This window comes from Lepidochelys kempii, chromosome 2 (genome assembly GCF_965140265.1).
Source record: "Lepidochelys kempii isolate rLepKem1 chromosome 2, rLepKem1.hap2, whole genome shotgun sequence".
Classification (NCBI taxonomy): Eukaryota; Metazoa; Chordata; order Testudines; family Cheloniidae; genus Lepidochelys; species Lepidochelys kempii.
Genome location: NC_133257.1, coordinates 270,524,211 through 270,552,158, shown reverse-complemented (window position 1 = coordinate 270,552,158; position 27,948 = coordinate 270,524,211). Strand labels below are relative to the sequence as shown.

The 27,948-nt window shown below is 62.0% G+C and overlaps 1 protein-coding gene across 3 annotated transcripts in view; it reads right to left on the bottom strand.

The window, feature by feature from the left end:
* Positions 1 to 27,948, bottom strand: part of NOS3 (nitric oxide synthase 3) — an 87,984-nt gene that overhangs the window by 47,907 nt on the left and 12,129 nt on the right. Inside the window, exons 3-9 of one of the 3 annotated variants that reach the window (XM_073334951.1) lie at positions 23,564 to 23,712; positions 20,290 to 20,359; positions 12,279 to 12,441; positions 11,916 to 12,007; positions 8,090 to 8,231; positions 4,245 to 4,384; positions 1,243 to 1,417 (exon numbers count right to left, since the gene is read on the bottom strand). In XM_073334951.1, coding sequence (XP_073191052.1) covers positions 1,243 to 1,417; positions 4,245 to 4,384; positions 8,090 to 8,231; positions 11,916 to 12,007; positions 12,279 to 12,441; positions 20,290 to 20,359; positions 23,564 to 23,712 — 931 coding nt within the window. The remainder of the gene's footprint in view (positions 1 to 1,242; positions 1,418 to 4,244; positions 4,385 to 8,089; positions 8,232 to 11,915; positions 12,008 to 12,278; positions 12,442 to 20,289; positions 20,360 to 23,563; positions 23,713 to 27,948) is intronic. The other 2 variants (XM_073334950.1, XM_073334952.1) reach the window with 2 other exon arrangements.

The following is a 27,948-nucleotide window of genomic DNA, read 5'->3' as shown; positions in this document are numbered from 1 at the left end:
CCCCATGCCACCTCCTGCCCCACAGGGACTGTCACCCCCTGGCCCTGCCCCTGCGCCGCCTTCTGCCCCACAGGGACCGTCACTCCCAGCCCCGGCCCTGCCCCCGTGCCGCCTTCTGCCCCACAGGGACCGTCACTCCCAGCCCCGGCCCTGCCCCCGTGCCGCCTTCTGCCCCACAGGGACCGTCACCCCCCGGCCCTGCCCCCGCGCCGCCTCCTGCCCCACAGGGACCGTCACTCCCAGCCCCGGCCCCCGCGCCGCCTCCTGCCCCACAGGGACCGTCACCCCCTGGCCCTGCCCTCGCGCCGCCTCCTGCCCCACAGGGACTGTCACCCCCTGGCCCTGCAGCCGCGCCGCCTCCTGCCCCACAGGGACCGTCACTCCCAGCCCCGGCCCTGCCCACATGCCCCCTCCTGCCCCACAGGGACCGTCACCCCCTGGCCCTGCCCCCACGCCGCCTTCTGCCCCACAGGGACCGTCACCCCCTGGCCCTGCCCCCGCGCCGCCTCCTGCCCCACAGGGACTGTCACTCCCAGCCCTGGCCCTGCCCCCGCGCCGCCTCCTGCCCCACAGGGACCGTCACCCCCCGGCCCTGCCCCCACGCGACCTCCTGCCCCACAGTCCGTGGGGGGAAGTCCGTACCTGCAGCAGGTTGCGGCGGTGGGGGAGCTGGGGGGTGGGGGGGAGTGGGGGGCAGTCCGTACCTGCAGCAGGTTGTAGCGGTGGGGGGTGGGGGAGCTGGGGGGGAGCTGGGGGGCGGTGGGGGAGCTGGGGGGGAGCTGGGGGCGGGGGGGGAGTGGGGGGCAGTCCGTACCGGCAGCAGGTTGTAGCGGTGGGGGTGGGGGAGGTGGGAGCAGGGGGGGTGGGGGAGCTGGGGAGGGAGCTGGGGGGCGGGGGGGAGTGGGGGGCAGTCCGTACCCGCAGCAGGTTGTAGCGGTGGGGGGTGGGGGAGCTGGGGGGGAGGTGGGAGCTGGGGGGTGGGGGGGAGTGGGGGGCAGTCCGTACCGGCAGCAGGTTGTAGCGGTGGGGGTGGGGGAGGTGGGAGCTGGGGGGGCGGGGGAGCTGGGGGGGGAGCTGGGGGGCGGGGGGAGAGCTGGGGGGCGGGGGGGTGGGGGGCAGTCCGTACCTGCAGCAGGTTGTAGCGGTGGGGGTGGGGGAGGTGGGAGCTGGGGGGGCGGGGGAGCTGGGGGGGGAGCTGGGGGGCGGGGGGGGAGCTGGGGGGGCGGGGGGGGCAGTCCATACCTGCAGCAGGTTGTAGCGGTTGCTGTCACAGAAGTTGCGCATGCCGATCTCGCTGCCCACGTACCAGCCGTTGAAGGGGGCGGCCGGGAACTGCAGGCCCCCGATCTCCAGCAGCAGGTTGGCCACGGCGGGCAGCGCATGCCACCGCAGGCCCAGCTCCCCGAACCACGGCAGCCTGCGCCCGACACCACACTCAGGGCACGGGCGGGACGGAGCGAAGGGACGCGCCCCAACCACACGGCCCCTCCGACAGCACCCCCAGGAACGGAACCCAGGCGTCCTGGTGCCCAGCCCCTGCTCTGACCACCAGACCGGGCTCCCTCCCCGCCGGGCTGCTGGTTCCCCGGGATCCTCCTTCTGCCCCCAGCCCTGCTGGGACCTGATGTGCTGGGAGAGAACGGTCACCCCATCCCCGGGACCCCAGCCCGAGTGCTGCCCCCTGGCACCGCCCCAGGCCCCGCGCTGCCCCCTGGCACTGCCCCACGCCCCGCGCTGCCCCCTGGCACCGCCCCAGGCCCTGCGCTGCCCCCCCGCACCCTAATGTAAGGGGACTGTTGCCCCCTTACTGACACTCAGTGGGGGGGTTTTGGTTGCTAGCTCCCAGTACCAAAAGGGGAAGGGTCTATGGGAAACCAGGACCCTGAGACTGACAGTCCCCAGGGGCAATGGGGAGAGGCCAATGCTCCAAGTCAGCCTGTTTGACAGGGGGGCCAGGCTAATCAGGGAGTCAGGGGGCCAGGGGGGTCCCGTCCTCCGTGTGAGCTGGATTTGCCTGGGTCGGACAGAGGGGGGCCGAGCTAAGGGGAGAGCAGGGGCCCGAGCTGAGCTGGGCCAGATCCAGAGAGAGCAGCCCCTGTGCTGGGAGCGGAGCTGCAGCAACCAGCTGGAGGCAGCAGCAGCCGTGCAGAGACCGAGGGGTGGGGCTGGGGCTGGAGCTGTCCGGAGCTGGGTGCGGTGAGCAGCTGGGCAGAGCGAGGGGGACCCTGGGCAGCGGGCCCCGCACAGGGAGACGCCTCAGCCAAGGGGCTTTGCAGGCCAGGCTTGGATCGTAATCCCGACAGGGCGGGAGCGACACTGGGCAGAAGGGTCCTGCCACTTCGAGCCTGAGAGCGTGCGGCCACCACCAGAGCGAGTGTCCGACCCGCAGCATCCCCGCAGCACGGCCAGGGCCGGAGAAGGGGCCTGGGACTTACCAGGAGCAGACTGTGAACGGCCCTGACGTTCCAGAGACCCTGTTTGTGATGTTCCCTGCCACAGAGCGGGCTGATGTGTTTCCTTTCACCTTTCCCATTTTCCCTTACTCTTTTTAAAATTAATTGTTGATTAAATAACTTGCATTTGCTTTAACTTGTATGTAATGGTCAGTGGGTCAGAGAAGTGCCCAGTGCAGAGAGAGTACCCCGGGGTGGGGACACCCCAGCCCCTGTCCTAGGTGACCGCAGCAGCGTTGGGGGTCGAGCCCCCCCAGGACTCCTGGGCCCAGCCTTGTCGGGGTTCCGAGGACTCTGCCAGACGGGAGAGGGGAAGGGGAGCCCTCCAGGGCAGGGAGGCCACTAGGTAAAGGAAGCAGGAGCAAGGTCTCAGATCCTTTCGCGAGCCCACTTCACCGGGGTCGTGCAGAAGCCAGGAAAGTTCCCCACAAGGGAAGGTCATGCCTGACTAATCTAATCGCCTTTTATGATGAGATTACTGGTTCTGTGGATGAAGGGAAAGCAGTGGATGTATTGTTTCTTGACTTTAGCAAAGCTTTTGACACGGTCTCCCACAGTATTCTTGTCAGCAAGTTAAGGAAGTATGGGCTGGATGAATGCACTATAAGGTGGGTAGAAAGCTGGCTAAATTGTCGGGCTCAACGGGTAGTGATCAATGGCTCCATGTCTAGTTGGCAGCCGGTATCAAGTGGAGTGCCCCAAGGGTCGGTCCTGGGGCCGGTTTTATTCAATATCTTCATAAATGATCTGGAGGATGGTGTGGATTGCACTCTCAGCAAATTTGCGGATGATACTAAACTGGGAGGAGTGGTAGATACGCTGGAGGGGAGGGATAGGATACAGAAGGACCTAGACAAATTGGAGGATTGGGCCAAAAGAAATCTGATGAGGTTCAATAAGGATAAGTGCAGGGTCCTGCACTTAGGACGGAAGAACCCAATGCACAGCTACAGACTAGGGACCGAATGGCTAGGCAGCAGTTCTGCAGAAAAGGACCTAGGGGTTACAGTGGACGAGAAGCTGGATATGAGTCAGCAGTGTGCCCTTGTTGCCAAGAAGGCCAATGGCATTTTGGGATGTATAAGTAGGGGCATAGCGAGCAGATCGAGGGACGTGATCGTTCCCCTCTATTCGACATTGGTGAGGCCTCATCTGGAGTACTGTGTGCAGTTTTGGGCCCCACACTTCAAGAAGGATGTGGATAAATTGGAGAGAGTCCAGCGAAGGGCAACAAAAATGATTAGGGGTCTGGAACACATGAGTTATGAGGAGAGGCTGAGGGAGCTGGGATTGTTTAGCCTGCAGAAGAGAAGAATGAGGGGGGATTTGATAGCTGCTTTCAACTACCTGAAAGGGGGTTCCAAAGAGGATGGCTCTAGACTGTTCTCAATGGTAGCAGATGACAGAACGAGGAGTAATGGTCTCAAGTTGCAGTGGGGGAGGTTTAGATTGGATATTAGGAAAAACTTTTTCACTAAGAGGGTGGTGAAACACTGGAATGCGTTACCTAGGGAGGTGGTAGAATCTCCTTCCTTAGAGGTTTTTAAGGTCAGGCTTGACAAAGCCCTGGCTGGGATGATTTAACTGGGAATTGGTCCTGCTTCGAGCAGGGGGTTGGACTAGATGACCTTCTGGGGTCCCTTCCAACCCTGATATTCTATGATTCTATGATTCTATGACTATCCCCCGCTTACACTACCAGGCGAGTTGCCCAAGGGATCAGCAGGAACTGGCGCCTGCCCAGCGGGACAGGGGGGTCCCAGCCCTGCCTGCTCTGCCCCCGGTACTCACGTGGGGTGCTGGATGGGCACCTCCAGGACCAGCTCGGGCGGCAGGAGGAAGAGCTCCGGGGCCTCGTCTGGTGCCTGCAGCAGCAGGGGCAGGACATCAAAGCGGCCGTGCCCAGGGGTCCAGCCGTGCTGGATACAGAGCTGCCAGGGGAGAGTCTGTGAGTGCGGGGCGGAGAGCGGGGCCGGGGCTGGGGCTGGGGCCGGGCTGCGGGGCGGAGAGCGGGGCCGGGGTCAGGCCACGGGGCGGAGAGCGGGGCCGGGGCTGGGGCCGGGCTGCGGGGCGGAGAGCGGGGCCGGGGCCGGGCCGTGGGGTGGAGAGCGGGGCCGGGGTCAGGCCACGGGGCGGAGAGCGGGGCCGGGGCTGGGGCCGGGCTGCGGGGCGGAGAGCGGGGCCGGGGTCAGGCCACGGGGCGGAGAGTGGGGCCGGGGCTGGGGCCGGGCTGCGGGGCGGAGAGCGGGGCCGGGGCCGGGCTGCGGGGCGGAGAGCGGGGCTGGGGCCGGGCTGCGGGGCGGAGAGCGGGGCCAGGGCCGGGCTGCGGGGCGGAGAGCGGGGCCAGGGCCGGGCTGCGGGGCGGAGAGCGGGGCCGGGGCCGGGCCATGGGGCGGAGAGCGGGGCCGGGGTCAGGCCATGGGGCGGAGAGCGGGGCTGGGGCCGGGCTGCGGGGCGGAGAGCGGGGCCGGGGTCGGGCCACGGGGCGGAGAGCGGGGCTGGGGCCGGGCTGCGGGGCGGAGAGTGGGGCCGGGGTCAGGCCACGGGGCGGAGAGCGGGGCCGGGGCTGGGGCCGGGCTGCGGGGCGGAGAGCGGGGCCGGGGCCGGGCTGCGGGGCGGAGAGCGGGGCCGGGGTCAGGCCACGGGGCGGAGAGCGGGGCCGGGGCCGGGCCATGGGGCGGAGAGCGGGGCCGGGGTCAGGCCATGGGGCGGAGAGCGGGGCTGGGGCCGGGCTGCGGGGCGGAGAGCGGGGCCGGGGTCAGGCCACGGGGCGGAGAGCGGGGCTGGGGCCGGGCTGCGGGGCGGAGAGCGGGGCCGGGGTCAGGCCACGGGGCAGAGAGCGGGGCCGGGGCCGGGCCGTGGGGCGGAGAGTGGGGCCGGGGCCAGGCCACGGGGCGGAGAGTGGGGCCGGGGCCAGGCCACGGGGCGGAGAGCGGGGCCGGGGCCGGGCCTTGGGGTGGAGAGCGGGGCCGGGGTCAGGCCACGGGGCGGAGAGCGGGGCCGGGCCGTGGGGACGGGGCGGAGAGCGGGGCCGGGCCGTGGGGTGGAGAGCGGGGCCGGGGCCGGGCCGCGGGGCGGAGAGCGGGGCCGGGGCCGGGCTGCGGGGCGGAGAGCGGGGCCGGGGCCGGGCCGCGGGGCGGAGAGCGGGGCCGGGGTCAGGCCATGGGGCGGAGAGCGGGGCCGGGGCCGGGCTGCGGGGCGGAGAGCGGGGCCGGGGTCAGGCCATGGGGCGGAGAGTGGGGCCGGGGCCGGGCTGCGGGGCGGAGAGCGGGGCCGGGGCCGGGCTGCGGGGCGGAGAGCGGGGCCGGGGCCGGGCTGCGGGGCGGAGAGTGGGGCCGGGGCCGGGCCGTGGGGCGGAGAGCGGGGCCGGGGTCAGGCCATGGGGCGGAGAGCGGGGCCGGGGCCGGGCTGCGGGGCGGAGAGCGGGGCCGGGGTCAGGCCATGGGGCGGAGAGTGGGGCCGGGGCCGGGCTGCGGGGCGGAGAGCGGGGCCGGGGTCAGGCCATGGGGCGGAGAGTGGGGCCGGGGCCGGGCTGCAGGGCGGAGAGCGGGGCCGGGGCCGGGCCGTGGGGTGGAGAGCGGGGCCGGGGTCAGGCCATGGGGCGGAGAGCGGGGCCGGGGCCGGGCTGCGGGGCGGAGAGCGGGGCCGGGGTCAGGCCATGGGGCGGAGAGTGGGGCCGGGGCCGGGCTGCGGGGCGGAGAGCGGGGCCGGGGCGGGTTGTCCTGGTGCCGCTGCTGAGTTGCAACCGTGTCGTGTCTGAGGGCAGCCCCCCTGCTTAGCCTCCAGCGCCCAGCGCCCAACCCCCAGCCCCCAGCCCCCAGCACCCAACCCCCAGCACCCAGCCCCCAGCGCCCAGCCCCCAGCGCCCAGCCCTCAGCACCCACCGTTCAGCTCCCACCGCCGACCCCCAGAGCTCAGCCCCACCACCCAGCCCTTAACCACCAGCGCCCACTGCCAGCACCCAGCGCCCAACCCCCAGCGCCCAGCCCCCAGCCCCCCAGCCCCCAGCTAGGTGCTGGCTGGGCCCGGGCGCTGCCATGCTGGCAGCAGCTGCAGCCCAGAGGGGCGATGGCCGTTCTGTGGCAGGACGGGGCTGCCTGTGTCGGGATCGGGGCCCCACAGGTGCGGGGGAGCTGAGGGACCCCCAGGGGAAGGACCATAGAGATGAGGCGTCGACCCTGCCCTTTGCACCCAGAGCTGGGGGCAGAGCCCCAGGGCCAGGCACAGGGGCTGGCTGCAGCGGGCACCGGGCTCGCCAGCGCAGCCCCATGGCAGGGGCCCTGCCCAGCCCAGCTGGGGGTGCACTAGTCTCCAGGCCTGGGCAGCAGCACTGCAGGGGGCTGGCCTGGGGGGCCCCTGAGAGCACGAGCCCAGCCCCTCCCTGCTCTCAGCCCCCCCACTCAACCCTCTGCTCTCAGCCCCCCATTCAACCTCCCAACCCCCCCACTCTCAGCTGCCCCTGCTCTCAGCCGCCCCCACTCAACCCTCTGCTCTCAGCCCCCCATTCAACCTCCCAACCCCCCCACTCTCAGCTGCCCCTGCTCTCAGCCGCCCCCACTCAACCCCTCCGCTCTCAGCTCCGCCCACTCAAACCCCTGCACTCAGCCCCCCAATCAACCTCCCAACCCCCCTGCTCTCAGCCCCCCAATCAACCCTTCCAACCCCCCAACCCCCCCACTCTCAGCCCCCCAGTCAACCCTCTGCTCTCAGCCCCCCAATCAACCTCCCAACCCCCCTGCTCTCAGCCCCCCAATCAACCCTTCCAACCCCCCAACCCCCCCACTCTCAGCCCCCCCAGTCAACCCCCTGCGCTCAGCCCCCCAGCTCTCAGACCCCAGCAGGAAGCTCAGAGCCCCCGGGGCCCACATGGGGGACCCAGACGAGCAGCCTAGTGAGTGTCCAGCAGGGGCTGCTTGCCCAGCAGGGGGCGCTGCCCCCCCCAGTCTGTTCTGGCCCCAATGCCCCAGCGTGAAGCTGGGGGGGGCCCCCTGTGCTGCCGAGAGTAGGGTGGGGGGATTCATCAGGGGATGCTGCAGTGCAGGGGCTGGGCAGGGAATGGAGGCAGGACATGGGGTGCTGTGCTGCAGGGGGGCAGGGCGGGGGGAGCTGAGGGGCAGGGTGGGGGGCAGGGCAGGGGGCGCTGTGCTGCAGGGGGGCAGGGCAGGGGGAGCTGAGGGGCAGGGTGGGGGGCAGGGCAGGGGGTGCTGAGGGGCAGGGTGGGGGGCAGGGCAGGGGGCGCTGTGCTGCAGGGGGACAGGGCAGGGGAGCTGAGGGGCAGGGTGGGGGCAGGGCAGGGGGCGCTGTGCTGCAGGGGGGCAGGGCAGGGGGAGCTGAGGGGCAGGGTGGGGGGCAGGGCAGGGGGCGCTGTGCTGCAGGGGGGCAGGGCAGGGGGAGCTGAGGGGCAGGGTGGGGGGCAGGGCAGGGGGCGCTGTGCTGCAGGGGGGCAGGGCAGGGGGAGCTGAGGGGCAGGATGGGGGGCAGGGCAGGGCAGGGGGCGCTGTGCTGCAGGGGGGCAGGGCAGGGGGAGCTGAGGGGCAGGGTGGGGGGCAGGGCAGGGGGCGCTGTGCTGCAGGGGGGCAGGGCAGGAATCGCGGAGCGGCAGGGCGGGGGGCTCTCCCCAGTCCCGGCTGCCCCACCTCGGTGATGTCGACGTTGGCCGGGTCCCCCAGCACAGAGCCGTCCGGCTGCCGGTACCCGGCGTAGCGGATCAGCTGGCTGTTCCAGATGCGGAAGTCGCCCCGGCCCGGTGCGCGCTGCGGGAAGATGGTGATGGCCGACCTGTGGGAGAGGCGTGGGTCAGAGCCACCCGGGGGGATGGGCCCGGCTGGGCAGGTGGCCCTGGTGGGGGTGGGCCTGGAGAGACAGGTGGCACTGCAGGGTCTGGGCCCGGGTGGGGGGTGGCGCCGTGGGGGGCCGGCCCGGGGAGGCAGGGGATCCGGGGGGGGGTCCGGGGGGGCGGTGGTGCGATGGGGGGGTGGCGCCGTGGGGGGCTGGCCCGGGGAGGCAGGGGATCCGTGGTGGGTGGGTCCGGGGGGGCAGTGGTGCGATGGGGGGTGGGCCCAGGGAGGCGGGGAAGCCCCTAGGGGGCGGGCCCGGGTGGGGGTGGCGCTGTGGGGGGCTGGCCCGGGGAGGCAGGGGATCCGTGGGGGGTGGGTCCGGGGGGGCAGTGGTGCGATGGGGGGTGGGCCCAGGGAGGCGGGGAAGCCCCTAGGGGGCGGGCCCGGGTGCGGGGTGGCGCCGTGGGGGGCCGGCCCGGGGAGGCAGGGGATCCGTGGGGGTGGGTCCGGGGGGGCGGTGGTGCGATGGGGGGTGGGCCCAGGGAGGCGGGGAAGCCCCTAGGGGGCGGGCCCGGGTGGGGTGGCGCTGTGGGGGGCTGGCCCGGGGAGGCAGGGGATCCGGGGGAGGGTGGGTCCGGGGGGGCGGTGGTGCGATGGGGGGGTGGCGCCGTGGGGGGCTGGCCCGGGGAGGCAGGGGATCCGTGGTGGGTGGGTCCGGGGGGGCAGTGGTGCGATGGGGGGTGGGCCCAGGGAGGCGGGGAAGCCCCTAGGGGGCGGGCCCGGGTGGGGGTGGCGCTGTGGGGGGCTGGCCCGGGGAGGCAGGGGATCCGTGGGGGGTGGGTCCGGGGGGGCAGTGGTGCGATGGGGGGTGGGCCCAGGGAGGCGGGGAAGCCCCTAGGGGGCGGGCCCGGGTGGGGGTGGCGCTGTGGGCGGCTGGCCCGGGGAGGCAGGGGATCCGTGGGGGGTGGGTCCGGGGGGGCAGTGGTGCGATGGGGGGTGGGCCCAGGGAGGCGGGGAAGCCCCTAGGGGGCGGGCCCGGGGGCGGGGTGGCGCCGTGGGGGGCCGGCCCGGGGAGGCAGGGGATCCGGGGGGGGGTGGGTCCGGGGGGGCGGTGGTGCGATGGGGGGTGGGCCCAGGGAGGCGGGGAAGCCCCTAGGGGGCGGGCCCGGGTGGGGTGGCGCTGTGGGGGGCTGGCCCGGGGAGGCAGGGGGTCCGGGGGGGCGGTGGTGCGATGGGGGGGTGGCGCCGTGGGGGGCTGGCCCGGGGAGGCAGGGGATCCGTGGTGGGTGGGTCCGGGGGGGCAGTGGTGCGATGGGGGGTGGGCCCAGGGAGGCGGGGAAGCCCCTAGGGGGCGGGCCCGGGTGGGGGTGGCGCTGTGGGGGGCTGGCCCGGGGAGGCAGGGGATCCGTGGGGGGTGGGTCCGGGGGGGCAGTGGTGCGATGGGGGGTGGGCCCAGGGAGGCGGGGAAGCCCCTAGGGGGCGGGCCCGGGTGGGGGTGGCGCTGTGGGGGGCTGGCCCGGGGAGGCAGGGGATCCGGGGGGGGGGGGGTCCGGGGGGGCGGTGGTGCGATGGGGGGGTGGCGCCGTGGGGGGCTGGCCCGGGGAGGCAGGGGATCCGTGGGGGTTGGGTCTGGGGGGGGCAGTGGTGCGATGGGGGGTGGGCCCAGGGAGGCGGGGAGCCCCTAGGGGGCGGGCCCGGGTGGGGGTGGCGCTGTGGGGGGCTGGCCCGGGGAGGCAGGGGATCCGTGGGGGGTGGGTCCGGGGGGGCGGTGGTGCGATGGGGGGTGGGCCCAGGGAGGCGGGGGAGCCCCTAGGGGGTGGGCCCGGGTGGGGGGTGGCGCCGTGGGGGGCCGGCCCGGGGAGGCAGGGGATCCGGGGGGGGGTCCGGGGGGGCGGTGGTGCGATGGGGGGGTGGCGCCGTGGGGGGCTGGCCCGGGGAGGCAGGGGATCCGTGGGGGTTGGGTCTGGGGGGGGCAGTGGTGCGATGGGGGGTGGGCCCAGGGAGGCGGGGAGCCCCTAGGGGGCGGGCCCGGGTGGGGGTGGCGCCGTGGGGGGCTGGCCCGGGGAGGCAGGGGATCCGTGGGGGGTGGGTCCGGGGGGGCAGTGGTGCGATGGGGGGTGGGCCCAGGGAGGCGGGGAAGCCCCTAGGGGGCGGGCCCGGGTGGGGGTGGCGCCGTGGGGGGCTGGCCCGGGGAGGCAGGGGATCCGTGGGGGGTGGGTCCTGGGGGGCAGTGGTGCGATGGGGGGTGGGCCCAGGGAGGCGGGGAAGCCCCTAGGGGGCGGGCCCGGGTGGGGGTGGCGCTGTGGGGGGCTGGCCCGGGGAGGCAGGGGATCCGGGGGGGGGTGGGTCCGGGGGGGCGGTGGTGCGATGGGGGAGGTGGCGCCGTGGGGGGCTGGCCCGGGGAGGCAGGGGATCCGTGGGGGTTGGGTCTGGGGGGGGCAGTGGTGCGATGGGGGGTGGGCCCAGGGAGGCGGGGAGCCCCTAGGGGGCGGGCCCGGGTGGGGGTGGCGCTGTGGGGGGCTGGCCCGGGGAGGCAGGGGATCCGTGGGGGGTGGGTCCGGGGGGGCGGTGGTGCGATGGGGGGTGGGCCCAGGGAGGCGGGGGAGCCCCTAGGGGGTGGGCCCAGGTGGGGGGGTGGCGCCGTGGGGGGCCGGCCCGGGGAGGCAGGGGATCCGGGGGGGGGTCCGGGGGGGCGGTGGTGCGATGGGGGGGTGGCGCCGTGGGGGGCTGGCCCGGGAGGCAGGGGATCCGTGGGGGTTGGGTCTGGGGGGGGCAGTGGTGCGATGGGGGGTGGGCCCAGGGAGGCGGGGAGCCCCTAGGGGGCGGGCCCGGGTGGGGGTGGCGCTGTGGGGGGCTGGCCCGGGGAGGCAGGGGATCCGTGGGGGGTGGGTCCGGGGGGGCGGTGGTGCGATGGGGGGTGGGCCCAGGGAGGCGGGAAGCCCCTAGGGGGCGGGCCCGGGTGGGGGTGGCGCCGTGGGGGGCTGGCCCGGGGAGGCAGGGGATCCGGGGGGGGTGGGTCTGGGGGGGGCAGTGGTGCGATGGGGGGTGGGCCCAGGGAGGCGGGGAAGCCCCTAGGGGGGCGGGCCCGGGTGGGGGTGGCGCTGTGGGGGGCTGGCCCGGGGAGGCAGGGGATCCGTGGGGGGTGGGTCTGGGGGGGCGGTGGTGCGATGGGGGGTGGGCCCAGGGAGGCGGGGGAGCCCCTAGGGGGTGGGCCCGGGTGGGGTTGGCGCCGTGGGGGGCTGGCCCGGGGAGGCAGGGGATCCGTGGGGGTTGGGTCTGGGGGGGGCAGTGGTGCGATGGGGGGTGGGCCCAGGGAGGCGGGGGAGCCCCTAGGGGGTGGGCCCGGGTGGGGGGTGGCGCCGTGGGGGGCCGGCCCGGGGAGGCAGGGGATCCGGGGGGGGGGTCCGGGGGGGCGGTGGTGCGATGGGGGGGTGGCGCCGTGGGGGGCTGGCCCGGGGAGGCAGGGGATCCGTGGGGGGTGGGTCTGGGGGGGGCAGTGGTGCGATGGGGGGTGGGCCCAGGGAGGCGGGGAAGCCCCTAGGGGGCGGGCCCGGGTGGGGGTGGCGCTGTGGGGGGCTGGCCCGGGGAGGCAGGGGATCCGTGGGGGGTGGGTCTGGGGGGGCGGTGGTGCGATGGGGGGTGGGCCCAGGGAGGCGGGGGAGCCCCTAGGGGGCGGGCGTCTCACCGGAGGTTGCCTCGGTTGGTGGCGTACTGGAGATGGGTGCACAGGAAGCCGAACATCTCCTGGACGCTGGTGCAGTCGCGGGCGTCGAACACCTTCAGGGAGCAGCGGTTAGCGGCAGAGCAGCAGCCCCCAGGCCCTGTGCGCGGCAGCCCCCCGCTCTGAGCCCTCGGCCCCGCTGTCCTGAGCAGCCCTCACCACCCGGGGCGTGGAAGCACCGGCTCTGCCCCGATCCTGGGAGTGGGAGCCCCAGGGGCCCTGCCGGGGCAGGAGGGGGGCCCTGCCTGGGGGCGAATGGGGAGCCCTGGGGGCCCTGGCCTGGCCCTGCCCTGTGCTAACCCAGCTGGTAGCAGTGGTGCCCCCCACCTGCAGCTTGTTCCACTGGATGCGACCCAGGCAGCGGGCGGCATTGCGCCAGGCCTGCTTGGCCCCAAAGATCAGCTCCGGCTCCAGCAGCTGGTAGGTGCCCGTGGCCTCAATCTCCTGTTCCACCTCCTGCAGCCGCTGCACGTGGACCCTGGAGTCAGCCCTGTGGGAAGAGAACAGGCAATGTGGGGTGATCCGTCCTGTCGCCCACGCCCAGCTCCTGGAAGGCAGAGGGTGAGGGACACCTGGAGCGTGGGGTTGTGTCCCTGCCCGTCCTGGCTAATAGCCATTGAGGGACCTACCCTCCAGGAACTGGTCTAGTTCTTTTTTTGAACTCAGTTATAGTCTTGGCCTTCACAACATCCCCTGGCAGTGAGTTCCACTGGTTGTACGTTGGGCAGAGGGGCTGGAACAAGGGGGTTGGCGGGGCTGCCGCACCCCCTGGCTTGAAGTGGTTTCCATGATCTCCAGGGTTACAGTTTGGTTCCATGGCTCTCGGCACACACACTGTCCCAGCAGCCCTGGCATTGGGTGACAAAGTCCTTCCTTGGATTTGGTCTAAACCTGCCACCTGTTAATTTCGTCCCGTGGCCACTAGATTTTGTGTCACGGGAGGGGTAAATAAAACAGCTGCGTCACTCAGTTATGCCCCTCCCTCATCTCTTGGCCAAGCTGAACAACCCTAGTCTCTTGTCATGTGGAAGCTGTTCCATCCCCCGGTCCCCTTCCCGGCCCTCTCTGACCCTCTTCCAGCTCCACTCGATGCTCGAGGCTGGGCGTCCAGAGCTGGACCCAGTATTCAAGGTGTGAGCGCACCAGAGAACTGCAGGTCATCTCGTCCCGTGGCCTGCACTGGGGCAGGACTATGTATTATCCAGACCAGGGGTCTCAACCTCCTTGTGGCCCACAATGTGTTACCAGGGCACAGGTAGAGAGCCACGGCGCCCCCGCAACCCCTGTGCCCAGCACCCGCCCCGCCCAGAGTGGGGCCAAGAGTGGACCCCGGCGAAGGGCTGGGCAGCAGGGCAGACCCGGACCCTGCTGCGAGGGGCAGGGCAGCCCAGAAGCCCCGACCCTGCCGCATGGGGCAGAGCAGTCCCGGTGGCTATGGACCCCGCCGCGTGGAGGAGGGCAGCCCCACAACTGACTGTAATAGGAGGATTTTATGTTTGTATTTTATATAATTTAAAATAAAAAATAATAATGTAGCATATATTAAACGTATTGCTCTATGATTTAACCATTTCCTGCCAGCCACCCTTTTTAAATACCAGCAAGCAATGGCCTAAGGGGCCATTGGGAGAAACGCATCAGCCGGAATCTGTGTCTGAGCCGATTTCAAGGGAGTGACAGACCTTTTAGGGTCACTGAGGTCACTCAGTCAGGGTGATCTGCAAACAGACCGGGGCAGGCAGACCCCGAATGCTGGTGGATATTCCAATACTTAGATTTACCCAGCCAGCCCAAAACAGCTTCTACAGCACCTCCCTGGTTACTCAGAAGTCCAAACAACACAGTTCCCTTAAAGTATCCAGCCTCAGGCCTCCATTCAGACACACCTGTCAAACATAGGATGATAAACTCTGAAAATCTTATTTCATCATATAAAAGAAAAGGTTCTCCTGACCCCAAAGGACCAAGCCCCAGACCCAGGTCAAATGATAACTCAGATCTTACCCAAAATACACGCTTACAGTCAATTCTTATTAACTAAACTAAAATGTATTAAAAAATAAGAGAGAGTGTGTTAGTTAAAAGATCAATATACAGACAGACTTGAGTTCAATTCTTGAGGTCAGATACATAGCAGAGGTGAGTTTGTAGTGGCCAAAAGTCCTTTTAGAAATAGTCCAGAGGTTATAGTCCAATGTCCATGTTCAGGGTGACTCCAGTCAGTGACCGGGGATCTCAATCCTTATGGCTTAAGGTTTCCCCCTCTTGAAACCCAAAGCAGATCTGAGATGAAGAAGGATCGTGTCCCAAGGTCTTTATACACTTCCAGCAGCCTTTTAGCCTGAGTAAACAATCGGCTTCACTTTCCTTCTCCCAAACATCCTGGCAATGAGCACAGGGTCATTTATCCATTAAGCAGTTCAGATATAGGTTACCGCCTTCGAAGAGACATACAGACAATAATACAATTTCACTCCAGTGTCTTCCTAAATGTTAATACTCCTTTTTTGATCTTTGAATTAAAGCCACAGTGATAGGCAAGACTTGTTTGCTGACCTCACAAGACCTGAACAAACATCTCCCCTTCTACCTCTAACAATGCCGGCTGCATTTCACAGCTCTATTCATTTCCATCTCTTCCTAACCCCTCTTTAAAGTTCGGCCCTGGGTCAGGTCAGTCTGGGAGTTAATTAACTCTTTCTGGCCCGGTCACCTTTCAATGAGATATTATATTACACTCATAACATCACACCCCCAATGGAAAATTGATGCAGGAGGAGATGACACAAACATCACTGACTGCATCCCAAGAGCTCCCCATCCTGGGTTCTGTCTCACTACAGTTTGTACTGGGTTAGAAGCCGTATTAGTCTATAACAGAAATGGTTTATCAAAGTCCTGTTCAATAACATGATTGAATCTCTTCACAAACTCAAGGTAAAACTTGGTTAGAACAATAGTGGATTGGATCTGCTCTTGCATCGTGGTTCCTGTAGGTCTCATGTGATCTTGCCAAGAGCTAAAGGACATAGCTACTTCAGCCATACACGCTCTGGCAAATGTTTGAAACCCAATTAACATCAAGTCAATGTAGATAACACCTAAACATATCCATTATATGGACAACATACCCCCATATCTCAATGTCTGTTCTTTGACTGGTTAAACTTTTACCCCCAATCAGGGAGATTGCAGATTATGTATTCCTTACACCACCCGTTCCTAAACTGAATTTCGCACCCCTTGATAATCTGTACCTTATTCCCTGATAACCAGAAACATCTATGCTTAAACTCTGTACCGTTTTCTTTTTACTTCAACATTATATTAATGTTGTCCATAGTATAGGAATCTTGGCATTTAGCCGTGAAAGCAATAGGATTGTGTGCCTCAGTTTCCCTTTTCATACAGCACATCAAGTCTGGAATGTCTTTGCCCCTGTGAAAGTTTCCAAGTCTGTTCATGGGCATTAACTGTGCAAGATCACTATTACCAGGCCTTTTAACATAAGGTGCGTTCTCATGTATCACATTCAATATGTTCAAGGGATTTTCCAAAAGATTAGGCACATTGGACATTTTTATAGTTCTTGGTAATAGCAACACCCTAGTTACAAGAATTACCATGAGCAATAGCAACAAATCCATCACAAGTGTCCATCTACAATTATGTTTGTTATTCCACACCTTTGGCTCAATTCCATTGGCGTTTGGACATTTTATGGTTACCCTGTGGCTTCCCTTTGCAGAATTAAGGTCTCTCTTTCCTTCCTGTCCTGAAGGATCAAACCCTGATTTCTGTCGCTTAACCAAATTCACTGGCTGATTGGGCATGCTCTCTGTCCTAACAGAACAGGAGGACTTGTGGCACCTTAGAGACTAACCAATTTATTTGAGCATGAGTTTTCGTGAGCTACAGCTCACTTCATCGGTGCCACAAGTCCTCCTTTTCTTTCTGCGAATACAGACTAACACGGCTGTTACTCTGAAACCTCTCTGTGCTAACAGTTATTAGCAAGTCCTTCTTCTCCCTGCCAGCCAAGTAATTTGCATTATCAGAGACAGCAGCCAGTTCCCCAGTTTTCAGATCCTTAACTACTACCGATTCCAAGGTTGGACTCTGTCTTAAAGAGAAACCATCCATTTTCACTGACAAGCCAGACTCAAAGTTCTGTTGTCCTTCCCTTGCCAACGGAATCAGATGTTAAGTTCACTGAGAGACTACCAGTCATATCCAAAGTGTCCGGAGAGGATAGTAAACCTGCCCTCCCCTGCATTCTCCAGAGATTAGCTGCCCAGCTGTTCTGCTCTGCAGACTCCGCTACCCACTCTTCCCTCTGAACCTGAGACACAGTGTGATGTTATGAGTGTAATATATCTCATTGACAGGTGACAGGGCCAGAAAGAGTTAATGAACTCCCAGACTGACCTCACCCATGGCCGAACTTTAAAGACGGGTTAGGAAGAGATGGAAATGAATAGAGCTGTGAAATGCAGCCAGCATGGCTAGAGGTAGAAGGGGAGATGTTTGCTCAGGTCTTGTGAGGTCAGCAAACAAGTCTTGTCTATCGCTATAGCTTTGATTCAAAGATCAAAAAAGGAGTATTAACATTTAGGAAGACACTGGAGTGAAATCGTATTATTGTCTGTATGTCTCTCTGAAGGTTGCGGTAACCGGTATCTGAACTGCTTAATGGATAAATGACCCTGTGCTAATTGCCAGGATGTTTGGGAGAAGGAAAGTGAAGCCGATTGTTTTCTCAGGCCAAAAGGCTGCTGGAAATGTATAAAAACCCTGGGACACGATCCTTCTTCATTCAGATCTGCTTTGGGTTTCAAGAGGGGGAAATCTTAAGCCATAAGGATTGAGATCCCCGGTCACTGACCGGAGTCACCCTGAACATGGACATTGGACTATAACTTCTGTACTATAATGGGGTAGGGATAGCTTGGTGGTTTGAGCATTGGCCTGCTAAACCCAGGGTTGTGAGTTCAATCCTTCAGGGGACCATGTAGGGATCTGGGGCAAAAATTGGGGATTGGTCCTGCTTTGAGCAGGTATTGGACTAGATGACCTCCTGAGGTCCCTTTCAACCCTGATATTCTATGACTATTTCTAAAAGGACTTTTGGCCACTACAAACTCATCTCTGCTACGTATATGACCTCAAGAATTGAACTCAAGTCTGTCTGTATATTGATCTTTTAACCAACACACTCTCTCTTCTTTTTTAATACATTTTACTTTAGTTAATAAGAATTGACTGTAAGTGTGTATTTGGGGTAAGATTTGAGTTATCATTTGAACTGGGTCTGGGGCTTGGTCCTTTGGGGTCAGGAGAACCTTTTCTGTTATATGATGAAATAGGATTTTCAGAGTTTATCATCCTATGTTTGACAGGTGTGTCTGGATGGAGGCCTGAGGCTGGATACTTTAAGGGAACTGCGTTGTTTGGACGTCTGAGTAACCAGGGAGGTGCTGTAGAAGCTGTTTTGGGCTGGCTGGGTAAATCTAAGTATTGGAATATCCACCAGCATTCGGGGTTTGTCTGCCCCGGTCTGTTTGCAGATCACCCTGACTGAGTGACCTCAGCGGGCTCCCACGGGCAGCACCGTCACAGGTCACCACTTTGCTGTAGGTTTTTAGCATTTTAAAATAAGTAAAAAAATGCAATAATTGGTTTTGTTCTGCATTGCAATGTGATGTTCCTGTGCAAATGTCCTGTGTGAATCAATCCTGGTTTGTGTTGTGAATGAGGAATGTGTGAGTTACAAAATAAATATAAAGGCTATCACCGAACCAAACACAAACAGACGCAAGGGTGCCAGAAAATTACAGCACACCCCAATTAAAATGTCAAAAAAGGGAAAATTCACCACTCTAAAAATAAAACAAGCACCTATCAATGGGGACAAGATAACTGTGATCAAAACCAGTCTGGGGTAACTCCCTAAAAACCAATAAAAAACTAAATAAAAAATAAAAAAAAACAATGTAAGAAAAGAAGCACTTGTCAAACAACAATTAATTACAGCATGATGGTGCAAAACTCATTGGTCCCCAAGGAAGGAAAATCACTATATAAGCAGGGGCCTGGCCATGAAACTTTGGGTTTGTCCTGCCACGACTTCCCCGGAACATCGTGTCGCGACCGATGGAACCCGGCTCTTCCCTGCCCGTGATCAACCTAGCTGGCCACTAGATTGATCCGAACTCTGAACTGGTAACTATAACATTGACTGGCGGGACAGTGTGTGTGTGTGTGTCATGTGATTGAATGCGTATGCTAATTGTTGTATCTTCAATAACGCGGCGAGTTGCCTTTTCCCTGAAAAAGATCCTGTGCGCTTTCTTATAAGCATACCATTTTTGGTGGAGAATTGCGAAAGGGGGAAGACATGCACTGTGATTGTTGAACATACTGCTAAAAGGTATACCATCCGTATAGAGCGATCAATGATTCGGGCCCTAAGGGGGAGGATTAGAGTCCTCGCTCCTACCCATCTGTCAGGGAAAATTGCATGGGTTGAAAATACACCCTGGGTCGTAGCAGGATCGAGCCCAGAAGGTAGGGGGCTCAGCGTTCCCCGCTCCTGCTCTGTCAGGCAGAGTTTTTGTGGGAACAGACTTTTCGTGTTGTGTAAGTCCCAGCGCAAGGGTGGGCACGGAAAAATTATAAAGGTAAACAAAATTCATAAAAAGATACGTTCAGGCGAAAACAGTCCCCTAAAAACAAAGCTCAAAAAGAGCAGGAAAAATCACCATTCCTCCAGGAAAACAACTCCTTTGAAGACAATTTTGCACAAGTTTGGGCAAAGCCCATGGACTGAACCAGCATTAGCCTATGGCCAAACTACAGCTGATTTGGAAGATACATCGGCAAAATATCTGTTGGTCGACAGGCCATCGACCCCGCTAAAAAGAGTCTCCGCTGCAATTTAGCTACTGTGGCCACCCGACGGCCCCAGACCCCACCGCGCCGGCAGGGCAGCCCGGCAGCCCGGAACCCAGCCACGCTGGCCCTGCGGCCTGTAGCTCACAGCTGGGCCGCAGCTGTGTACTCATTGGGCACCCACGGGCTGCGCGTTGAGACCCGCTGATCTAGACCATCTTTTCCAACCTGCTCTTCAACCCTCCAGTGACAGAGACTCCACCACCTGCCTGGGCAATTTATTCCAGTGCCGAACCACCCTGACAGGTCGGAGGTTTTTCCTAATCTCCAACCTAAACCGTCCTGGCTGCAATTTAAGCCCATTGCTCCTTGTCCTGTCCTCAGAGGTTCAGGAGAACAATTTACCTCCCTCCTCCTTGTTACAACCTTTTACATGCTTGAAAACTATTATCATGTCCCCTCTCAGTCTTCGCTGCTCCAGACCAAACAGACCCAATATTTTCAATCTTCCCGCACAGGTCATGCTTTTAAGACCTTTCATCCATTTCGTTGCTCTTCTCTGGACTTTCTCCAATTTGTCCACATCTTTCCTGAACTGTGGTGCCCAGAACTGCACAATACTCTAATTGAGGCCTAATCAGTGCAGGGTGGAGTGGAAGAATTACTTCTCATGTCTTGCTTATAACTGTGACAAAGTGGGGGTTTTCCCTTGTTATGTTGTATGTGAGTCTTACTGTTTTGCATGAATACTGTGGATGCCTCAGTTTCCCGGTGTATTTGTACCAATGTCTAGGTTGTGGGGATAAGGGTGTGTGACTTTTGCTGAGAGCCTCAGGGCCAGGTGAGGAGGCTCTAGCTGCCTGCATGTAAGGGATGGCAGATGCCCTTCATAACCTGAGAACCAGGAGGGGAATGTGACCAGGTGACCCCTGAAAGGAGTCACGCTACCTAGACTCCTGGCTGGCTCCAATCAGAGCAGTTCCAGAGCATCGGGCCTGTGATTCTGTGACAACAACACTCCTGCAAATATAGCCCAGAAGGATGTTTGGGTTTTTTGCAACAGCGTTTCACTGTTGACTCATATTTAGCTTGTGGTTCACTCTGACCCCCAGATCCCTTTCCGCAGGACTCCTTCCTAGGCAGTCATTTCCCATTGTGTACGTGTGCAACTGATTGTTCCTTCCTAAATGGAGTACTTTGGCATTTGTCTTTATTGAATTTCATCCAATTTACTTCAGTCCATTTCTCCAGTTTGTCAGGATCCTTTGAATTTTAATCCTGTCCTCCAAAGCACTTGTGTGAGGAAGCAAGGTTTCTTGTTGTTTTCAGTGGTTTGCATGCAGAGGGGGTGGGACTCAGTTTCCCTGGGTGTTACTGGTTTAACGAGGTGGTGGGAGAGGGAGTTTGTTGTTACAGGGGGCCAGCGAATGGCCTGGAGAATGGATACCTCAGCGACGGGTGACCGGGAAGCCCAGCTCGGGAGTCACAGCGGTTCTGGACGGTGGGAGGACAATGGGCTGCGGAGAGAGGACCTCAGTGACCCGACCAGCCGGTTCCAGCCAGAGGGGCCAGAGGACGGCTGAGAGGAGAGGCGGAGAGGAGACTCAGGCAGCCTGTTGACCTGGGACAGAAGACAAAGGACAGAGGCGGGACTTGGGGGCAGGTGAAATCAGATGCACAGCTCAAAGGGGGGCTCTGGGCTGGAGGGAGGGAGCAGGCAGAGCCCCCCTGGAAGCGGGACAGACCTAGATCCTGTGCTGAGGGAGGCCAGCCTGAGGCCCAGTGAGTTTCCTATGCTGTTTTCAGACGCTCAATAAACCCTCCTGTTTTACGCTGGCTGAGAGTCGCTCCGGTCTAGAGATCGGGGAGGATTGCTCCCGCTGGGAGTGGAGGGCCCAGGGGTCCAGAGAGGGGACTCCCTGAGGGGGCCCATGGCAGAGACAGGCGTGCTAAGGCTCAGAGAGGTGCGGTTCCAGGAGGCAGACGGGCTTAACCCCGACAGAGAGTGGCCCCCCGAGAAGGGCTGTCACACTGAAGGGGGTCCCCTCCAGGGACTGCATGGGGCTGAGAGAGCCCAAGTCCTGGGCATCCATGACAACTTGCACCCCCACCCAGCTGGTATCAGCCGTAATCTTTATAAGCGCACTCTCTGTGCCATTAACTAAATCAGTGACGAGGATATTGACCAGCAGAATACAGACCCTGGACTTCAGGAAAGCAGACTTCGACTCCCTCAGGAAACTGATGGCCAGGATCCCCTGGGGGAATAACATGAGGGGGAAAGGAGTCCAGGAGAGCTGGCTGTATTTCAAAGAATCCCTTTTGAGGTTACAGGGACAAACCATCCCGATGTGTCGAAAGAATAGTAAATATGGCAGGCGACCAGCTTGGCTTAACGGTGAAATCCTTGCGGATCTTAAACGTAAAAAAGAAGCTTACAAGATGTGGAAGATTGGACAAATGATCAGGGAAGAGTATAAAAATGTTGCTCGGGCATGTAGGAATGAAATCAGGAGGGCCAAATCGCACCTGGAGCTGCAGCTAGCAAGAAATGTTAAGAGTAACAAGAAGGGTTTCTTCAGGTATGTTGGCAACAAGAAGAAAGTCAAGGAATGTGTGGGCCCCTTACTGAATGAGGGAGGCAACCTAGTGACAGAGGATGTGGAAAAAGCTAATGTACTCAATGCTTTTTTTGCCTCTGTCTTCACGAACAAGGTCAGCTCCCAGACTGCTGCGCTGGGCATCACAACATGGGGAAGAGATGGCCAGCCCTCTGTGGAGAAAGAAGAGGTTCGGGACTATTTAGAAAAGCTGGATGTACACAAGTCCATGGGGCCGGATGCGCTGCATCCGAGAGTGCTAAAGGAGTTGGCGGCTGTGATTGCAGAGCCACTGGCCATTATCTTTGAAAACTCATGGCGAACGGGGGAAGTCCCGGATGACTGGAAAAAGGCTAATGTAGTGCCAATCTTTAAAAAAGGGAAGAAGGAGGATCCTGGGAACTACAGGCCAGTCAGCCTCACCTCAGTCCCTGGAAAAATCATGGAGCAGGTCCTCAAGGAATCAATCCTGAAGCACTTACACGAGAGGAAAGTGATCAGGAACAGTCAGCATGGATTCACCAAGGGAAGGTCAAGCCTGACTAATCTAATCACCTTCTATGATGAGATTACTGGTTCTGTGGATGAAGGGAAAGCAGTGGATGTGCTGTTTCTTGACTTTAGCAAAGCTTTTGACACTGTCTCCCACAGTATTCTTGTCAGCAAGTTAAAGAAGTATGGGCTGGATGAATGCACTATAAGGTGGGTAGAAAGTTGGCTAGACTGTCGGGCTCAACGGGTAGTGATCAATGGCTCCATGTCTAGTTGGCAGCCGGTATCAAGTGGAGTGCCCCAAGGGTCGGTCCTGGGGCCGGTTTTATTCAATATCTTCATAAATGATCTGGAGGATGGTGTGGATTGCACTCTCAGCAAATTTGCGGATGATACTAAACTGGGAGGAGTGGTAGATACGCTGGAGGGGAGGGATAGGATACAGAAGGACCTAGACAAATTGGAGGATTGGGCCAAAAGAAATCTGATGAGGTTCAATAAGGATAAGTGCAGGGTCCTGCACTTAGGACGGAAGAACCCAATGCACAGCTACAGACTAGGGACCGAATGGCTAGGCAGCAGTTCTGCGGAAAAGGACCTAGGGGTGACAGTGGACGAGAAGCTGGATATGAGTCAGCAGTGTGCCCTTGTTGCCAAGAAGGCCAATGGCATTTTGGGATGTATAAGTAGGGGCATAGCCAGCAGATCGAGGGACGTGATCGTTCCCCTCTATTCGACATTGGTGAGGCCTCATCTGGAGTACTGTGTCCAGTTTTGGGCCCCACACTTCAAGAAGGATGTGGATAAATTGGAGAGAGTCCAGCGAAGGGCAACAAAAATGATTCGGGGTCTGGAACACATGAGTTATGAGGAGAGGCTGAGGGAGCTGGGATTGTTTAGCCTGCAGAAGAGAAGAACGAGGGGGGATTTGATAGCTGCTTTCAACTACCTGAGAGGTGGTTCCAAAGAGGATGGATCTAGACTATTCTCAGTGGTAGAAGAGGACAGGACAAGGAGTAATGGTCTCAAGTTGCAGTGGGGGAGGTTTAGGTTGGATAGTAGGAAAAACTTTTTCACTCGGAGGGTGGTGAAACACTGGAATGCGTTACCTAGGGAGGTGGTAGAATCTCCTTCCTTAGAAGTTTTTAAGGTCAGGCTTGACAAAGCCCTGGCTGGGATGATTTAGTTGGGGATTGGTCCTGCTTTGAGCAGGGGGTTGGACTAGATGACCTCCTGAGGTCCCTTCTAACTCTGATATTCTAAGATTCTATGATTCTATGACCAGAACCGGAGCCAGAACTGATCCCTGCAGGACCCTTCTTCCAATTCCAATTCCCAACCAGCTCCTCCCGGTTATCACAATCCCTGGCAGAGCAGCGTCTCCTCGGGCACCTTCTCCACCCTGTGCAGCAGGAAGCTGGCTCCAGTGCACTCCAGGGGCTTGCTGGACAATCTGGCCCCGCTGTTTTATTTCCCCAGCCGGCGTCTGGGCAGCTGAATTCCGCCCCCGGCCCCCCGAGTCCTGGGCATTGCAGGGGTTTGTTGGGTGTTTATGAAAAGCCTCCCCCGTGCTGGGCTTCCCTTGTGGCAGTCTGGCAGCCGTGGTGCCTGCGGGGGGCTGGCACTCACCGCTTGATGGATCTGTAGTACTGGTTGATGAAGTCCTGGGCCATGGGCAGCAGCTCCTCCTTGGGCGGGGGCCCCTCAGCTGCCTGGCAAACCAGCTGCTTGGGGAACATGAGGGAGCCCAGACACCGCTTCCCACTGCAGGGCAACTCCTGGAGCACAGACAGACAGACAGAGCTGAGGCGGGGGGGCTATTGCAGTCAGACCCAGCATGGACCCCAGCTCTGGTGCTGCAGCGCCCCCTCCCCCCGCCGGTGCCCCGACCCACAGCCCCCGCTAGCCCAGCCCAGGGATCCCCCCTCCACAGCCCTGCCAGTGCCCCTCAGTCCCGACCCACAGCCCCCTGCTAGCCCAGCCCAGGGATCCCCCCTCCACAGCCCTGCCAGTGCCCCTCAGTCCCGACCCACAGCCCCCGCTAGCCCAGCCCTGGGAACCCCCCTCCACAGCCCTGCCAGTGCCCCTCAGTCCCGACCCACAGCCCCCTGCTAGCCCAGCCCAGGGATCCCCCCTCCACAGTCCTGCCAGTGCCCCTCAGTCCCGACCCACAGCCCCCGCTAGCCCAGCCCTGGGAACCCCCCTCCACAGCCCTGCCAGTGCCCCTCAGTCCTGACCCACAGCCCCCTGCTAGCCCAGCCCAGGGATCCCCCCTCCACAGCCCTACCAGTGCCCCTCAGTCCCGACCCACAACCCCCTGCTAGCCCAGCCCTGGGAACCCCCCATCCTTCTTGCCCAGTGCCCGTGAGGACTGGGGAAGTTTTGTAATATGTTTATGTCCACTGTGAATAGGCCTATACCCACTAGGCCTGGCTACTCTTTGGGTGGAAACAGTGGCCTCGCCATCCCCACACCCATGAAAGGAGCAGCGAGGTGGGTCCTCCAGGCCTGCCTAGAGAGGCTGCACAGGAGCAGCCACTCAGCAGGCTCCGCTAAAAGGAGGTGCAGGGTGGGAGCAGGGCAGGGGGGCAGGGCAGGGTGAGGCGGGGCGGGGCAGAAAGGGTCAGAGCAGGGTGGGACAAGGCAAGGAGGAGTGGGGCAGGACGGGATAGTGCAAGGCGGGTAGCACCGACCCTGCGGATCCATGACAGCTGGTGGCAGCAGTGGGATGCTGACCCCGCCAGGAGTACTGTGTTAGAAGTGGCGTGCAGCAGTAAGACAAGGGTGGCCAAAGGAAGCAGCAAGACAATGGCGTGTCACCACCTCCCGACGGACAGCGCCATCCTGGGCAGGGAGACAGGGCCAAGAGCTGGGAAGCCGAACAAGGTGCAGCTGAAGGCTTGGCTGGAGACGGACGGTTGGTCCAAGAAGCCGGCTCCAGACCCAGCGGGATTCCAGGCGGGTCTGGAAGCAGCAGAGGCAGCAGCAGGGTGTCCCCGAGACCTGGTTCCCCGTCCAGCTGGGCGTCTTCACGACCTGGCCCCCCGTGACAGGTTGGAAGCGCTGGGAGTTGGAGCTGGGAGCAAGGCGGCTAGTGGAGCTGGAGAAGCCGAGGGGCAAGAGGTCGCACTGAGGGGTACGTGGGGAAAGGCCGCAGTTTAACAGGTCGGGGGGCTACGGGGGCTGACCTCACTGCCTTTGGGAAGGCCTGGGATTTGAACCAGGCTGGCCCTGCGGACCGGCTCTGCCGTCTCACCCCCTCACTCGGCCCCACGGCCATAGAGGCGGGGCAGGGGGTTCGCTCCCCCGAAGGGGGGTGCACGCACCGCCCAGGCATAGAGGTGCCCAGCCAGGTGGACGAGGTGGAGACAGGGGACTATGAACTGTTCACAAAGGCTCCGGACCCTGGAGGCTCATGGGAAACGGTTTTGGGGTCGAGCACCCGCCGGCAGGAGCAGAAGTCGGTGCCTATGGTTCTAGGCCCTTTCCTTGATGGTTCATTCAACCCCCTTGTCTTAGCGCTGGCAGATAGGAAAAGATTCCGGGGTGTAACCAAGACCCTGGGCGTCACTGACAAGGAGGTCACAACCCCTCTGGGAGAATATCCCCGCCTGTGTATAATCTGCTGGGACTGGAGCAGCCGATTTACATCTGTCCTCCAGATTAAGATGTGGTTACTGGACCAGGTGCGCTGGTAAACAACCTTATCAACAGCAGATCTGGGGTGCGGGAGACCCAAGTCGGGGGCTCAGAAGGAGAGTCCCCCAGAGACCTCTCGGAGGTGGGACTCCAGGAAGCCCAATGTAGGGTGCCCACAAATGCCGGAGCAGGCAGCCCCTCCATGGGACCTGAGATGTAATTACTGTGGGCACAAGGACACTGGGTGGTGCAATGTCCCGAGATAAAGGAAATCTTGGCCAGAGAGAGCCCGCAGAGGGTCGAGGTGGCAACGAGAAGACAGCCTGAAATACCCGCTCTCTCAGCGGGTTGTCTATCCCTCAGCTCTGCCCCTTTGGAGGAAGCAGTCTCCCAGGCAGCTCCTGGGGCACAGCTGGCCAGGGAAGAGTGGCAGACGGGCTTCCACCCCATGCCCAGCAGATAGGTCTTGTTGTACCCCCTGGACTCAGGCCCCTCTGATCCCCAGTGGGAGCGGCAGGTGGGGATCAACTGGGAGATATTCCTGAGGTGGAGACATTCTGGGACTGAGAACTCAGTGTGGTGCGACCCCACTAGATGCTGAGGGACTGAGGGGCTTGGGGGAAAGCTCCCAAACATACAGCCATTCGCCCTGCCCCGGCGCCGATCCCTGGGCAGGCACCGGCAGGATGGGAGGGGGACTGGTCGCTGGGGACTGTCAGCACAGCTTTGCCATGTTCTTGGGACAAGCTCCAGACTCCGTGCCAGTAACGGCCAAAGAGCTGACCCCAGGGACTGGAAGGCCGAGAGGGCAGGAGCCGGCCAACAGGTGAATGGCCCGGCTGGCGGGGAGGGGGCGATTTTCCCTCTGCGTTGTCTGGGTTACCTGCCTGTCTGTAGCCAGACCCCTGGAGCTGAGTGGGACACGGGCCCTGCACAGGGGACAGGTGGCTCACGCTGGCTCTGGTACTGTAACCAAAGCAGTGGGCTCCTTGCCTACACGGGGCTAAGGCGACGACAGCCGAAGGGGCGGACCCAGGTCCAATAATGCCCAGTGCATACCTAGCCCTGAGGGGGGTGGTCAGACCCCCGGTTAAGGCCCTGTAGCGAAGATACATCTGAAATGGGCGGCCCAAAGAGGTTGGGGTGCACGACCAGCTACCTGCGGAGGTGCGCATGGGGGATGGATTGGAGACCTGGCCGGACAGCGCCTTGGACCTTGGCTGTGGCTGAAGGGAGTGGTGTGGCTCTTGGCCTGGCACCGGCAATGCGTGGAGCCTCCAATGGGGGGAGGTGATTACCAGGAACCGTGTTTAACAGGGCTGAGAATGAGGCTTTGTCCTGAGGTGAGGAAACTGAGGCACAGCCAACAAGGGCTGGGCCCCAACCCAGCAGCTGAACTCCAGGCCGAGCAGCAGAAGAATCCCTCCTTGAAGAAGCTGAGGGCCCTTGTGGGCCCCAGTGTTGCAAGACTCTGGAGAAGAACTGCCAGGAAAGATCCCTGTAAGAAAAGGGATCCGGCACTGGGAAAACTGAACCGTGTGGGATCAGGGGGCAGCTGGTGATTCCCCAGAAGTACCATAGAATCACAGAATATCTGGGTTGGAAGGGACCTCAGGAGGGCATCTAGTCCAACCCCCTGCTCAAAGCAGGACCAACCCCAACTAAATCATCCCAACCAGGGCTTTGTCAAGCCTGACCTTAAAAACTTCTGAGGAAGGAGATTCCACCCCTTCCCTAGGTAACGCATTCCAGTGTTTCAACACCCTCCGAGTGAAAAGTTTTTCCTAATATCCAACCTAGACCTCCCCCACTGCAACTTGAGACCATTACTCCTTGTTCTGTCCTCTTCTACCACTGAGAATAGTCTAGATCCATCCTCTTTGGAACCCCCCTTCGGGTAGTTGAAAGCAGCTATCAAATCCCCCCTCATTCTTCTCTTGTGCAGACCATGTCCCTCCCTGTAAACATCAGGGGGGTCAGCACACCAGGTGAGGGGGCTGCAAAACTTTTACAGCCCCAGAAATTCACAGGAGTCCCCCCTTTTGAGTTGGTGTATGGAAGGGAAGAGAGAATGGGAGGGGAAGCCGAATGGGGAATCGGGGATGGAGTACGTTCTGGGGAAAGCTCACTGAGCCCATGGGCTTGGCCAGGAAGAACCTAGCCAGGGCCCAAGGGAAGCAGAAGGGCTGGTACGACAGCGTCCTGGCTCCTCTGGCACCGCGGACCAGGAGAGGGGTCTTGGCTCCGTGTGAAGGGCACTGGGACAGGCCCTGTGAAATCACGAACCAGCGGAAGGAGGTGAGTCACGTCCTGGCGCGGCCCAGTTGGGCGAGTGTCCCATGTGGACACAATGAAGCCATATGTTGAGGGAGCAG